This window comes from Lissotriton vulgaris, chromosome 7, assembly GCF_964263255.1.
Source record: "Lissotriton vulgaris chromosome 7, aLisVul1.2, whole genome shotgun sequence".
Lineage (NCBI taxonomy): Eukaryota > Metazoa > Chordata > Amphibia > Caudata > Salamandridae > Lissotriton > Lissotriton vulgaris.
The window spans coordinates 477,518,965-477,533,619 of NC_141695.1; the positions used below are offsets into that span (position 1 = coordinate 477,518,965).

The window sequence follows — 14,655 nt, forward strand, 5'->3', positions numbered from 1 at the left end:
CTCTCTCCTCAGCGCGGGGACACGCTGGGATGGCGTCACCAAGCGCTTTATAAGCCCCTTTATTATTATTATTATTATTATTATAGAAGCGTGTCGCCGTCGCTGTGCCTGCTGTCGCAATTACGAAGGAGGGGGTCGCCGCTGGAACTGTTGCACTTCTCCGCATCGGAGAGAAGCTTGCCGCAACGAAGAGGAATCGTGTCGCCATCGCTGCTGCTGCTGTCGCAACTCCAAAGGAGGGTGTCGCCGCTGTAGTTGTCACACTGCACCGCATCAGGAGAAGAATCTCGCAACGAGGTTTTAGTGTGTCGCCGTCGCTGTGCCTGCCATCGCAAGTCCGAAGGCGGGTGTCGCCGCTGGAACTGTCGCATTGCACCACATTGACCAAGAGCACCGTGCATCCCCGAGAAGCGCGCCACCGTCGGAGCTGCTGCCATAGCATCTTGAATCTCGCTGCTGTAGTTGTCGTATCGAGCGGAAGCTTCACGCATCGTGGGAGAAGAACGTTGCTGCTGGAGATGTTGTCTCCGCATCGTAAGGGTGTTGCCTCTGCAGTCCACGCATCGAACCGAGAACTTCTTGCATCCCTGGGAAGCGCGCCACATTTGTAAGATCTTCACGTCTTTATTTCTTTGTACCTGAACTTTGCCGCATTTCCCATCACTGCAACATTGCTTGTCGTGGAAGAGCAACGCAACCTAAGGTAAACTGACGCAGAGTGTCGCATCTAAGAACTGAACTGAACCAGGCTTAAATCTACCATCTTAAAGTAATCATAGTGTGTATTTTGTTGTTTATGGTCTTGTGGTAACTGTATATAAAGTCTACTTATTTTTTATATAAAGCCTGTGTGGTGTCCATTTGTAGTGTTGTCACTGGGTTACTGTTTGTGGTCACAACTACTTAACTTACAACACCTCTGAAGTAAAGCCCTTCTGCTCATGCCAAGCTACAAGAGGGTGAGCAGGGGTTATTTTAGGAGTGGTACCCCCTTACCCTGACTAGAGGAGAGGGTCCCTATTTGTCACAAGTACCTACCTGTGCCAACTAGAGACCCCCAGATCTAACAGTAAAGATCACACTTCTGCCTGCCTGCCCTAAGCCCCAAAATTCAGGCCCTTCTGCAGTCTATTCTACCTGCCCCGCTCTATATACTATCCCAACCCCCTATCTTGATCCTTAAAAATGGACCCCTTAGCCCCAAAACCCCCCCTCCTTGAGCCCTAAAACCAGCCCCCATGCCCTAAAACCTCCCCCACCTCCCCCTGCCCCAGCCAAACTGCCCTCTCTGCCTGAAAACTGCCTCTTTCTTGTCCTCTGCCCTGAGCCCTAAAACTCTCGACCCCCAGCCCTAAAAACTACCCCGACCCTCCACGCCTGAAAACTACTCCCCAACCTATACAAACTACCCCCACCCCACTAAAATCCCTCTTACCTCACTGTGATGCATCCTTTACCGATCCTTCGCCTTCCTACTTCCGCCAGCAAGCCAGAAACTAAACCGCACATATGCCTCAAACACACATATGCATGGTTAAGGCTAGCATGGTTACGCTTGCAATGTCAGAACAGGCGTAACAACTGTGTTCCGACTGCATCCCGGTGTGGTTTATTATCCAACTCGACAATCTATATTTCATTGTTTTAAGATGTATGAAAGGGTGAATAAACACCAAGAATTCAAACCTATATAACCTTCGGGTTATGCACATATCTCGACAAAGGATGCTTGAGTTACTACGTGAGTTGAGCTTTATTATTCGAGATTATCTTTGACAAGACCTGTCGTAGAGGGTACAATTTTACTTCTGACTACTTAGCCATTCAACGTATGCCTTGGCTGCTGAGACGACCATCACGCGTGACTACCTTCTTTGCGTACCCGCTATTACTATACATAACATATAATAATTTCCCAAATAAAAAGATGTCGACATTAAAAAACCGAACTGTTCGTTTAGATTTTACTAAGCAAAGAATGTCACTTTTGTTTTGCATGTTTTTTTTTACATATTATTTGTTTTGCAGTCAGCCTTGTGATACCCCGGGTGCGGGGAGGGCACTCGTAGCCTAGGGGAGGACCAAGGGCAATCCCTGGGACGTGTGGTCGGAGCTGCAACTGTCTTCCTGGGGCTAGAGGCAAGGTAGGCCTAACTCCTGACAGCGGAGCTGCAATAAGGGACATCTACTCAGTTGCTCCATACGTGCCTTCAGCCACGTGTGCACCCTTTATTATATACTCCCCAGTCTGCGCCCGGCCCAGGGAGCTGAGTCCACTGTATTGCAGTGGCCGGGTGGCTCACTACAAGCCTCAAAGTGACGAAAAAACGACCAAAGGATGCCTCAATAAATTGTCTTTGATTTAGGATCCTACTCCCGCCAAATTACCTAAAATGATAAGGTCAGACGAGCTAGGAGAGAGACAAGATTTAAATTGTAGTTCCCTCTGTAGAAGCCGACCGCCTGTGGACGATTTAAGAGATTTAAGAGCAATCAGGTTTCTGGGAAGTTCCAGTTGCTTGAGGCAGAATAGGTCATGTGTCGCCACCTCTGAAAGGCAGGGAGGTTCAGGAGAGCCTCTGACAGCCAACAGGATGAGGCAGAGTCGGTCACATGATGTCAGCCTTTGAAAGGCTGGCAGGACTGGGGAAGTGCGTTTCTCATATTATCATCTTCAAATATTGTCAGTTTCTGGAAATTCACTAGGGCAAATGACAGAGTAAGTTATAAACTGTCAGCTTATGACAGGCTAGTAGGTATAGGGTAATGCCTTTTAGCAAAAAAGATCACCTGATATGTCTTAACCCCTTCACTGCTAGGCCTTTCCCCCCGTGCTAAGCCTTTTTTTTTATTTTTGGGGTAGTGCGTGCTTAGGCCCTTGTAACTTTCTGACCACATAAGGTATCCACGCCAATGGTGCATCTTTTTCTTCCAACATCATGGGGACCTAGGTACCTACGGTTTATGGATTCCCCTGGAGGGGTTTCAGAAATTAGCCAAAATATATCAAACAGTTGTTTTTTTGAGGAAAAATGGGAAAAAGGGCTGCAAATGAAAGCGTCTAGGTTTTTCCCCGCAAGTGGTATCAAAAAAAGTTTTGTGGGGCTGAATTCACCATTTTCTCACCTTTTAGGCAATGACAGACGTTTGTCAGAAAACCAACATTGTTTACATAGTTTTGGCATTTTTCTGGGATATAGCCTATTTTTGCTATCTTTTGTGCTTTCAACCTCCTTCCAGTTAATGGTAGAAATGGGTATAAAAGCAATAATGGATCCTGGAAAGCTATACATTTTAGAAAAGTAGATAACTTTCTGAATTCATCAAGGGGTCAATTGTGTAGATCCATCAAGGTTTCTTTATAGAAACTAACAGTTAAATATAGGAAAAATTAAAAATTAGTTAAAAAAATCCTTTTGTGTCAATCTTTTCACCTGTAAATTCTTCTACTTATGACAACTCTTTGAAAGCAATATACCGTTACATCCGCAGGACCTTAGTGGTTGTGGGGATATATAGGACTTATAGGTTCACCAAGAACCTGACGATGCCAGAGTAAAAAACTGAGCAGCAATTTGCAATGGCTTTTTATTATATACCGGGTATATAGCAATAATTGAATGTATACATGGAAAAATCGGTATGAAAGACACCTATGTATTTCTGAAATGGGAACAAAATATAGAATTTAGAAACAGTAGATATTTGTACATTTTCAGAATTGGGAATACTCATACTGGCATGAGAATTATCAGTCATTTTTCAAAATAACGTCTTTTTCCACAATGTCTTTCATTTGGAAGGCAGAAATGCATTAAACGTCAATAGGTAATAACAGTTGCTTTACAAATCTGAAATACCCTAAGTCTCCCAATAAAAATGGCACCTCACTTGTGTGGGTAGGCATAGTGCCCATGACAGGAAACGGCACAAAACGCAATGTGAACCCACCCCAATTTCACAGTGAAAAATGACCCTTTTTTGGCATAGTGCCTAGATGTAGTTTTCAAACCCTAGCTTTGCCGGTACCTAGGGAAACCTAGCAAACCTATACATTTTTTAAAACTAGACACGCAGGGGAATCCAGTATGTGGTGACTTGACTGCCTTCCACCAGGTTCTGTTACCCAGAATCCCATGCAAAACCTAAATAATTGTCCAAAAAAAACAAATTTTCCCCACATTTCTGTAATGGAAAGTTCTGGAATCTGTGTGGATCCCCAAATTTCCACCAACCCCGTGTTTCCAGAAGTCTTCCAAGTAAAATAGTACCTCACTTGTGTGGGTCGGCCTAGTGCCTGCGACAGGAAGCGGCACAAAAGGCAACATGGACACATCTCAATTTCGCAGTGAAAAATAACCTTTTTTTGGAAAAGTGCCTAGCTGTAGTTTTTGAACCATAGCTCTGCCGGCACCTAGGGAAACCTAGCAAACCTATACATTTTTTAAAACTAAGTACCATGGGGAATCCAGGATGGGGTGACTTGATTGCCTTCCACCAGGTTCTGTTATCCAGAATCCCATGCAAAACTTAAAAAATTGTCAAAAAAACACATTTTCCCCACATTTCTGTGCTGGAAAGTTCTGGAATCTGTGTGGATCCACAAATTTCTACCCACACCGCATTCCCCAAAGTCTTCTGAGAAAAATGGTTCCTCACTTGTGTGGGTCACCCTAGTGCCCGCAACAGGAAACAGCGCAAAATGCAACGTGGACACACCTCAATTTCGCAGTGAAAAATGACCCTTTTTTTGGCAAAGTGCCTTGCTGTAGTTTTTAAACCATAGGTCTGCCGGCACCTAGGGAAACCTAGCAAACCTATACATTTTTTAAAACTAGACACCCAGGGGAATCCAGGATGGGGTAACATAGCTGCCTCGCACCAAGTTCTGTTGTCCAGAATCCCTTGCAAATCTAAAAGATTGTCTAAAAAACACATTTCCCCCACCTTTCTGTGGTGGAAAGTTCTAGAATTTGCGTGGATCCACACATTTTTTCCCACCAACCATTCTCCCAGGTCTCCCAATAAAAATGGTAACTCACTTTCATGGGTGGATCAAGGACCTGCGATAGGAAAGGGCCCTAAAACCTATTGAGGCGACATCAAAATTATCTATCACAAACCACCCTGGTTTTGCATGGGGGGTCCTATGAGTTTTTGGCCCGGGGCTCGGCAACCATGCGGGGAAACCTACCTAACCCACACATTTCTGGAAACTAAACACCCGGAGTCCAGCGGTATGGCTTGTGTGAGTCCCCCATCATTCTCCTACCCAGAATCCCCTTCAAACCTGAAATTTTGCCAAAAAATCCACTTTTTTCTTAAATTTCTCTGCGGGAAAGTTCTGTAATCGTCGTGTATCCACAAATTTCCTCCCACTCAGCATTTCCCCAGGTCTCCCGATAAAAATGGTACCTCACTTGCATGGGTGGGTCAAGGACCCGCGACATGCAAGCGCCCAAAACCTATTGAGGGGACATCAAAATTACCTATCACAAACCAACCTGGTTTTGCAAGGGGGCTCCCATGAGTTTTTGGCCCGGGGCTTGGCAGCCATCTAGGAAAACCTAACAACCTACACATTTCTGGAAACTAGACACCCGGGGGAGTTTAGTGAGGTATAGTTTGCCTGGGTCACCCATCATTCTCTTACCCAGAATCCCCAGTAAACCTCAAATGTAGCCGAAAAATTAACTTTTTTCTCAAATTTTGGTGTGGGAAAGTTCTGAAATCTGCGTGGATCTACAAATTTTCTCCAACCCGGCGTTCCCAAAGTATCCCAATGAAAATGGCACCTCACTTGTGTGGGTAGGCATAGTGGCTGCAACAGGAAATGACCCAAATTTTACTGTGGAGACTTCAAAATTACCTATTGCAAAACTACCTGGTTTAGAGGGTACCTGAGATTTTAGCCACGACCTCGGCGTCCATCTTAAGAAAGTACTAAACCCAAACATTTATGAAAACTAGACACCCGAGGGAGTCCAATGAGGTATGGCTTGCGTGAATCCCCCATTTTCCTACCCGGAATGCCATGCAAACCTCAAATTTAGCTGAAAAAAACACATTTTCCACACATTTTTGTGTGATATTACCATGCCAGCACAAATGTCCTACCACCCAGCGTTCCCCTGGTTCTCCCGAGTAAAATGATACCTCACTTGTGTGGGTGGGCCAAAGGCCTGTGGCTAGGAAGAGCCCAAAATATAGGGATTTTGAGTATAGCACGGAAAATTCTAAGCGCTATATTTTTTGACAAATACGTTTTTAGTCAATTCTGCTTTTTGGCACCCAAACACATGAGGTATCATTTTACTTGGGACACTAAGGGAAACGCTGTGGGGTTGGTGCGGGGGTGGGGCATTTGCGTGCCCGTTTCAGGCAACCCCCATCCAAAACAAAATTGTGCAAAAAAAAATCCCTGGCGTCAAGTGGGCTTTCTGCCCCCATCTTCCACCGGGGGGGGGCAGAAAGGCTTTAATTGTTCCGGGTGGGGCATTGTCATGCCCATTTTGGGCAGCACCCACCCAAATAAAAATTTGCCCCAAAAAATCTCTGGTGTCTAGTGAGCTTTTTGCCCCCCGGGGGGCAGATTGGGGCTACGGGCCCATCTGCCCCCCCCAGGTGGGGCAGGAAGGCCGTAATGTTTGCAGGGGAGGGGGTGGTGGCATGGGCATGCCCGTTTTGGGCAGCCCCACCCTAATTAAAATTTGCCCCAAAAAATCCCTGGTGACTAGCGGGCTTTTTGCCCCCCCGGGGGTGCAGAATGGGGGATAATGCCCCCATCTGCCCCCCAGGGGGGCTGAAAGTTCACTAGACAGCAGGGATTTTTTTGAGCAAATTTTAATTAGGGTGGGGTGGTTGCCAAAAACGGGCATGCCAATTCCCCCACCCTAACAAAAATCTGCACAAAAAATCCCTGGTGTCTAGTGGGCTTTTTGCCCCCCTGGGGGGCAGATTAGGGGTACCGCCCCATCTGCCCCCCAGGGGGGGCAGGTAGGCTGTAATTTTTGCGGGGTAGAGGGTAGGTGCATGGTCATGCCTGTTTTGGGCAGCCCCACCCTAATTCAAATTTTCCCCCAAAAAACCCTGGCCTCTAGTGTGCTTTTTGCCCCACCCCAATAGGGCAGATTGGGGGCAAATGCACCCATCAGCCCCCAGGGGGGCTGAAAGTCAACTAGACGCCAGGGAGTTTTATGGGCACATTTTAATTAGGGTGGGGGCTGCCCAAAATGGGTATGCCAATGCCCCCACCCTAATTAAAAGTTGCTAAAAAAATCCCTGGCGTCTACTGGGCTTTTAGCCCCCCCTGGGGGCTAATGCCCCATTCTGCTCCCCAGGGGAGCAGAAAGGCTGTGGATTTTTGTGTGGGAGGGGTGTGGTCATTGGCATATCCCTGGGGTCTAGTGGACTTTTTGCCCCCCCCGGGGGCACATTGGGGGCTACCACCCAGGGGTTGCAAAAAGGCTGTAATGTGGGCAGGGGCATTGGCGTGCCCATTTCAGGCTGCGCCACCGTTAACAAAATTGCGTGAAAAAATTCCCTGTTGTGTAGTGGGCTTTCTGCCCTTCCGGTGGGGGTGACTGGTGGCTACTGCCCCATCTTCCCCAGGGGCAGCAGAAAGATTGAATTTAGCCCATTTCCACTATGGGGGAGTGTGGGCCCTTGCCCAAGGGGCCGCCCCCCCCTCCCTGGTGTGTACTGGGTGGATCCCTACTTGGGGATCACCCTCCTGCAGTAATCCCCAAGCAGGGATCCACTGGGGAGGGGTTTTATTGGAAAGGGGAGATTCTCTCCTTTCAAATGATACCTCTCCCATCTTTCTACGTGCCCAGGGGACTGAGAAAGCCCCCTGAGCACATAGATGGTGAAACTGAAATGAGCCTAAAGGCCGATTTCAGTTCCGGTTTCTGTGCAATGACGACAGCGTGACATTGGGGCTGATCTTCATGGTAAGGAAACCAGGGGGCCTCCGAAGCTGGCGAAGCTCTTACCCAGCTCCCAAGGTCACAGTGGTGAAATAGAAATCCCTCTGCTGTCCGCAGCAGAGGGATTTCGTGCCGCTGGCCTCATGACAGAATAGTTCCGTCATGAGCACAAGGGCACTGATGCTCATGACGGAACCATTCCGTCATGAGCATAGAAGGGGTTAAAGACTTCCCAATCACAAGTGTCATATGCAAAGGCTTGCCTGGCATTGGCTAACCCTGCACCAAACCTATACGGCCTGTGAGAGGTGAAGCTTAATCTGACCATTTGCAATGACCGTATCCACCTTTTCTGGCTCACAACGCCTCTTAATTTGTGACTGAACTTTTCCATCCTAGGCAAACTTTCAGAAATTCAAAATCACCTGATGTGGTGATATGTCCAAATCCTACTGATTTATAGTCCGAACTGCATTCCGTAGACCAGCTTTGCATTTAATACTTGGATAGTATATGCATTCGTATGTAGTGTTACAACCCCTAACAAGGCATCCCAAAAGGATTATTGGTGGATTAATATAGTTAAATATGAGTATAATATTAGTATAGGGAGGAACTTGTTAATTTGAGTGGAGGACATGTAGGTAATAACTGGATTGGTTAGAGTAATGAAAGGTTGTAAGAGGGGAAGAAGGAATAAAACCAAAGTGTTAATTGAGAGATCAGAGTGGTCAGTTTAGGTCTGGGACAAGTTAAGGAGATATGGATGAGGTAGGAGCCTGTAGAAATGTATTAGGGCGAAAGAATCAGTAGAAACATTAGGTGTGGGATGTGTCAAAGGAGAGATGACATGATGGAGAATTTAGTAGGGTTGTTTGGGAGATCATAGTAGTAAACTGATATTTGGGGTGAGCCAGGAGATGTAGAGGAGGAAGCAGTCTAGGAAGGATTATTTTGGAGAACATAGTAGAAGAAAGGTTTTGGCCCAGGAGATAGTGGAGATAGAGGATTCATTGATAGAGGTGTAGGGTGATGGTAGGACAATGTAAAGCTTTCGAGAGAGTCATTGTTTTGTATGCAATAGGACTAAAATAATAAATATATAGATACATGATTACATGGTAAGAGAATATATGTGTAAGGAAAAGGAATATAATATATTGAGATATGAATATTTTGTTTTTGTGGAGTAGTGGGGGAAAATATTGACGTAGTGGTTTTCTGTGAATGTTTTGTATATGCAGAACTGCTAGTGAATAGTATTTAAATGGTACAGGAGTGGTGATGTGTTTTGATGAAGTGTATGTGGTGTGTAAGAGGGGCTGGAAAAGTTATGAGTGTTTGTGTTAGATTTTATCACTGGAATAGGTGAGTGTTTTGTGTGACAATGTAGGTGACATAGTGTTGTAGTTGTGGTTGAGTTGTGTGTAGGTGTGGTTTGTGAGGTTTTAAAGGGGGTCAATACACATTGAAATATGTATGAGATGTGTTTGTGGTACATCAGTAGAATGTCTTTGCTAATATTGCGTTTGGAGGTTTGGTGGATGTGGAGGTGTTGCAAAGTCATTCTGTGCCCTGGGCACCCCCAACTCTTTTGCTGACTGGTACTGTGGTAACTGACTCTGACTGAGCCTGGGCACTGCCTAACCAGGGCCAGAGCAATGCTAAAACCACACTTCATTTTCCCCATTGCAGATCCCCAGCCACATAGGTTAAGATGGCTAGAAGTTATTATCTAATAATTACTGCTATATGAAACATAAAAATACCACTAAAGGACTTCCCATAATGGTATTAAGACATCCACTGATATGCTATTTTTGAATTTCCCCTAAAATGTACAGACAAGAAGTTATAAGGCGTTCTTGTCTGTAAGCCAAAATTCCGCCTTCCAGTAAGCTTTCCTGATTGTTCAGAGTTATGTGAACGAGCCAGGCTGCTTTCATGAGGTGATTAGGAACCCCTGGGGTTAGACTGCCATTCTGGGAGGGCAGAGTTCGACTACATAGGAATATCAGAGCCAGGGGGTGGGGTTAAGGTGGGGGGTGTAAACAGCAATCTTCAATAGAAGAGGGAGACAGACAAGAGAAGACAGTTTCATTTACACTGCTCTTTGAACCTAGCCGGATGGCATGATTAAGGAAGGAATGAGCAGATGTAAGGGGGCGGGACAGTATTGAAATTAAATATCCTGATGGAGGGCTTAGCCAGCTCTAGTCTTCATCCTGGAAAATCCGCCATGATGAATTTTGGAGAAAAAGGTGCTCTCTGATAAAAAATCTAGTGCCACACTTTGGAGGATGTGGTTATACCCTGGGGTGTTGCCCTGCACTTCATTGGACAGAAGTGCCCTCCTGCATGACCCAGAAATCTCGTAATAGGAATCTGAGAGGTGCAGAATCTCTCAGATCTGCTGCTTGACACTCAAGGAAATAGAAGAGTCCATGCTGAGAGGTTTGATTTGCTCCAATCAAGCCCTGCACTATGAAGAATGTGCCTAATGCACAATCTAGAACTACAGCTCTATGGACCTACCTTGCTTCAAAAGGACTAAAGAGTGGACTCCCTGTAAGCTATAGGTTAACAGAGTTCACCTGGAACATCACTACTAAAACTCCTCAGACTGGAGCACTACCAATGGATTTGTAAGGGTTATGTCCACGTGGATTGTAGGCACTGAAGTCCCATACTTTCAAGGACCACCTTGGAGCTTGCACACCCTTGGAGTACATTTTGGACACATTGGGACCCGTTGGGGAACTTCAGGATGCAAGAAGTTTGGAAAAAAGCTTCATAAGTGGACCAACTCAACCTGGCCAGCCAAGCCGGTGAGACTCAACTGCAAGCCGTCCAGGTCTGTCCTGCTGAAAAGCTCCAGAGGTCCGACTTACAGAGTCTGACTCGGAGTATGCTGAAACCCAAGCCAGCAAACCCTCATGAAGCCGGCCTGGTGAAGAGCTTTAAGGGATCTCCGAAGCAAAAGTTCTGTAAAAGTTTCTAAGTCCGTGCATAGGAGGAGTGACCGGGACCAACTGCGAGAGTCAAGCCGCCCACCTTCAACAACGTGCTGGCCTGGATCTCTGGTTCATCCAGCTGGAAAGCTCCAGAGGACTGACTTCCATATGTTGGACTGGGAGCTCGTGGCAAGGTAAGCTGGCGAACCCTCACAGAATCTGGACTGGCTGAGAGCTTCGAGGGACGTCGGGAAGAAAAGCTCCAGAAAAGTTCCCAAGTCAGATGGTGAAAACTTTAACAGAGACTTACCGTGAGGGGTAGCTGTGCTGGGCTCCATCGCGGTTGGCGTGAAACTTTAACTTTGTCCGGTCAGGCGATATAGGTTTCTATGTGCTATATAATGCTAAATCTTTGAAAGTTCATATCTCCTGTTCCCTATATTAGATTCTTTCCATTTTGGGGTCATTTCAAAGATAACAATATTTCCTAATTGTATAAATTGGTGTTGGCATTTTATTGTGTGTTGTGTCTTAACTATTTACTGAATTGGTGCTTTTAAGTGCTTGATATACCTGTCTTTCAAGTTAAGCCTGCCTGCTTGCAGCCAAGCTATCAAGGACTGAGCATGGGAATAATTTTCTAAGACCTATTGTGAGCTCTAGACTGTGTTAGTTGCCTTATTTCCAGTGACAGATGTACATTTGGCACTACTAATAACCCATTTTCCAACTAAAGGGCTTAAGGTGGTAGCTTGCAAGTGGAAATTAGGAGCATCTCTGGCCCTGGTCCCGACCCAAAAATGCAGCTGCCTTAGTCCTCTCCACACAGCCCAAACAGGCAAGGGCCCTTGTCATCTGCACCCAGCCCAAACAGGCAACTGCCTTTGTCTTCTAAGCCCTTAGCCTTGAAGCATGGACTGAGACGCCCTGAGCCCTATGCTTAAAATTGCCCTATCGGCCAATGGAACCCTAACCAATTAGAATCCTAACCCTAAACCCTAGAGTCAATGGGAGACCGACCTTTTTAACCAATCACAGGCCTAGCAGCATTCAAAGCCAAAGCCCTCTTCCCCAAGTCCAATAGGAAACCCTATAGTAGCCAATCAAACCCCTAGCCCAAACACTATGCAGAAACCCCTTTTACAACAAGAACCACATACAACAGTACTTAGCACTTGTAGACCACACAGCACCAAGCTTTCAGTTGACATCTATAAAAATATTACACCACATCCATGCCATCTGTGCACACTCATAAGCATGATTCACATCAGACTGGAAGTTGAATAGTAGTACAGTATTTACACTACTAGGATTTTGGGACCTCCTCTGCAACTTAAGCAAAAGCGTGAAAGGTAAACCTGACATAATACTGACTATATCCGAGGATGTTAGTAAACTTTGTCCAGGGATACTGGCCTTTCACAGACATATTTGCTTGACAGGTTATTCACTGTACTCAAACCCTAATGGCCTTCTGCCAGAGAAGCCCGGAGAAACAACATTCAACAAGAGTTTTGATATGGGGGCATATGCACAAGGAGTTAACGCCACCAGAATGTCACTTTTTCCGATGTTCTGGTGGGATTACATCCTTTGCCTTATTTGCAAGGCAGCATTAATCCACCTAATGTGGTTTAAAGCCGCCTTGTAAATAATGCTTATTCATGCAGCACTTAGCGTTAAAGGGGCGTGCAATGGTTGTTGCTGTGAGCATTCTGCTGAAACACCCATTGCTTTTTTTTACACTGCCCTATATTTACAATGTGTGGGGCAGCGCAAAAAATATCACCATGGAATACTTGCTCTTTCCATGTGTGCTGTATTCTGTAGCACACACAGAAACAGCAAATCGCTTATAAAGATTGCTTATGTGCAGGAATGTTTCCCTTCCTGCACATAAACAATCACCCCTGCAGCAAAGGTACCTTTCAGCATGGGGTAATGGAGCCTGCACTGGTGCTAGGAAGCTGATATAGTGCCATTGCTAGGGGAAATGCAGGGATGCGCCGCATTTTTATGAATATGGTGCATCCTTGCATTTTGAAACTGATGGAGTGCAGCATTACCAATTTTGGCGTAACAACGCACTCCGCCAGTTTCTAGTAAATATGCCCCAATGACTTCAGGCCAGGGCATTACAATCTAACAGAAAGGCTATGTAGACCGGAAAAACTGTCAGGCACAGTCAATTGACCTTGAAAACGTAAATAGCAGGCCGAATTAACTAAAGGACGATACTCAACTCAGAAAAATGTAGCAAGTCAAACGATTGGTAGAAAGATGTTGCTGGTTTTCACTGGCAACAAAAGTGACAGTGTAAGATTCTTGTAATTGTTCGTTTTGTAGTGTGCGTCCTTGTGCAGCCATAACAGTACAGTCAGTGCTTCATTTGAGTCGGTGCTTGCCAGTGGGGGCCAGCAGCACTTATGTTTGGGAACTTATTTTACCCCATCAGATATTTACAGATAGCAAGAAAGAAAAACACAGAAAGTGGAAAGACGGAGGAAAAGAAAGACAGAGAAGACATTACATATGAAGAATATAAACTTACATGAGTGAACGAAAGAGGAAAGGAATTTCTGAGGCTAGATGAAAGAAGCCTGAGGTGAATTCAAACTCCACCGCTTTCGTACTGACATTTAATTGCACCAACCTCGGGCTTCTGTGGAGGATTTTGGGCACAGGCACTCATTTATTTGCAAATTAGGCACTGGCAACAGTCCTGTTCCCCCACTGTTTGGAAGACTGAAGTAGGAACGATCAGATTGCTGATGGACTGAGCTCACATCTACTCTACTTACTCGATTGAGTCTATACTGCGCAACTCACATATGCACCAATAGAACAGGAAATCCAGCGCACAATGGAAAAGCAGCTACGGAATCCACCACAACACTACAATGTAGAAACAGTGCAGATTTGGGAAGCCATGTATAGGTATATTTTTTCAAAAAAGGTGAAAGCCAAGCATGTAAAAGCCACAACCTTCTTCTTTACTCCATCATACCACACAATTAAGTACTCTTACCACACATATCATATTTCTTTTTTTATATATAAATATCAGCAGGTCAAACATTGATTTTTATAATAAGAAACATGCATGGTATTTATCAGAACATGCAGATTTTGGTGAGGTGAGTACCACAATTGGCATGTTACTTTTCAAAAAGTCACCAGATACATTTCTGCACAGCGAGTCAGACTTTCTCAGATGCGATGAATTTCAAACCATCATCCAGGCTGGTAAACATCACATCAATTACTGGTTTGGATATCTGGCAAGCTACACCAGGATATACTAATATTAAAATGAGCTATGAAAATAATATCTACATTTGTAATATTTATTAGAAAGCATAAAGGTATAGTGGCACATTGTAAGCTACATCCACATGCTGAAATAAAGACTTTGGATAAAATATTTTACCTGATCAGTCTGCAGCCAAAAGAATGCAACAAAAAGAAGAAAACCACTTGTGAGCCAATGCATTTCGACCTGACTGTGAATCTTCCTCCTATGAATTCCTCTCCAGCCTGTTCAGCTGGGAATTTATAAATCAGCAGCTTTTGAAGAACAAGCCTAACTGCCTGGAAAAGAAACAAAAACAGGTACATCCCACAAAAGAATACTAACAGTGTTCAAAGTGAATCACTGAACAAATCAGCAAGGTTCGTTTTGTTGAAGGGTGATTTGTATTTCAGTGATGCTAGTCAGTCTTGGATAAAACAGGACAGTGACACTGTCCCACTATGCGCTAGAGGAACAA

General features: G+C 45.1%; 1 protein-coding gene across 1 annotated transcript in view; it reads right to left on the minus strand.

Annotated features, from left to right (window-relative positions):
• Nucleotides 1-14,414, minus strand: part of LOC147701910 (cytosolic phospholipase A2 gamma-like) — a 749,579-nt gene extending 735,165 nt beyond the window's left edge. The window contains exon 1 of the mRNA XM_086928722.1: nt 14,316-14,414. Within this exon, the coding sequence (XP_086784848.1) occupies nt 14,316-14,378 (63 nt within the window). The 5' untranslated portion in view covers nt 14,379-14,414. The remainder of the gene's footprint in view (nt 1-14,315) is intronic.
• Nucleotides 14,415-14,655: the final 241 nt, after the last annotated feature.